The sequence below is a fragment of the Penaeus monodon genome, chromosome 28, assembly GCF_015228065.2.
Source record: "Penaeus monodon isolate SGIC_2016 chromosome 28, NSTDA_Pmon_1, whole genome shotgun sequence".
Lineage (NCBI taxonomy): Eukaryota > Metazoa > Arthropoda > Malacostraca > Decapoda > Penaeidae > Penaeus > Penaeus monodon.
The window spans coordinates 35,107,681-35,108,191 of NC_051413.1; the positions used below are offsets into that span (position 1 = coordinate 35,107,681).

At 34.8% G+C, this 511-nt stretch overlaps 1 protein-coding gene across 4 annotated transcripts in view; it reads right to left on the reverse strand.

Annotated features, from left to right (window-relative positions):
• LOC119591555 (heterogeneous nuclear ribonucleoprotein 27C-like) overlaps positions 1–511 on the reverse strand; it is a gene marked incomplete at its 3' end in the record, with an annotated part of 34,524 nt that overhangs the window by 18,340 nt on the left and 15,673 nt on the right. For all 4 annotated transcript variants that reach the window (XM_037940310.1, XM_037940309.1, XM_037940307.1 and 1 more), the window contains 1 exon segment: positions 83–269. In XM_037940310.1, coding sequence (XP_037796238.1) covers positions 83–269 — 187 coding nt within the window.

Genomic DNA, 511 nt, shown 5'->3' on the forward strand with positions numbered 1-511 from the left:
GGGGGGGGGGATGCAAATTCTTTCTTATATTGTAGTTCTAAAAATGCCAGTTAAGAACAATGATAAAAAAAGAAAAGCTCACCTCTTGATTTCTTCTTCTCCTGGTCAAACATTATGACAACCTCCATAACAGCACCATAGCGAGAGAAGAAATTGCGGAGATCTGTCTCTGTAAGATTGGAGGGTAAACCTCCGAGAAACACCTTCGGCCAATTTCCATTTTTCTTTTGCTTTTGCATGCTGCGAGGATTGCAAGCTTTGGGATCAATCTGAAAAAATTAAATTACAATCATAATTGTAACAAGAAGAGTTATGGTAAACTATCTTCCTACATTACTAGATAGATATAATTCTAAACCAAAGAATAAGCCACGTTTTCTACTGCTTCAACCTATTTTATGATCTCTAAGTAGTCAGAGAAATTTTACAATGAGCAATCACAAAAATATTAGAAACATCTTAAGATTACACTTTCTTTCCAGTGAAATAATCCAGAATCTCAATAAACACC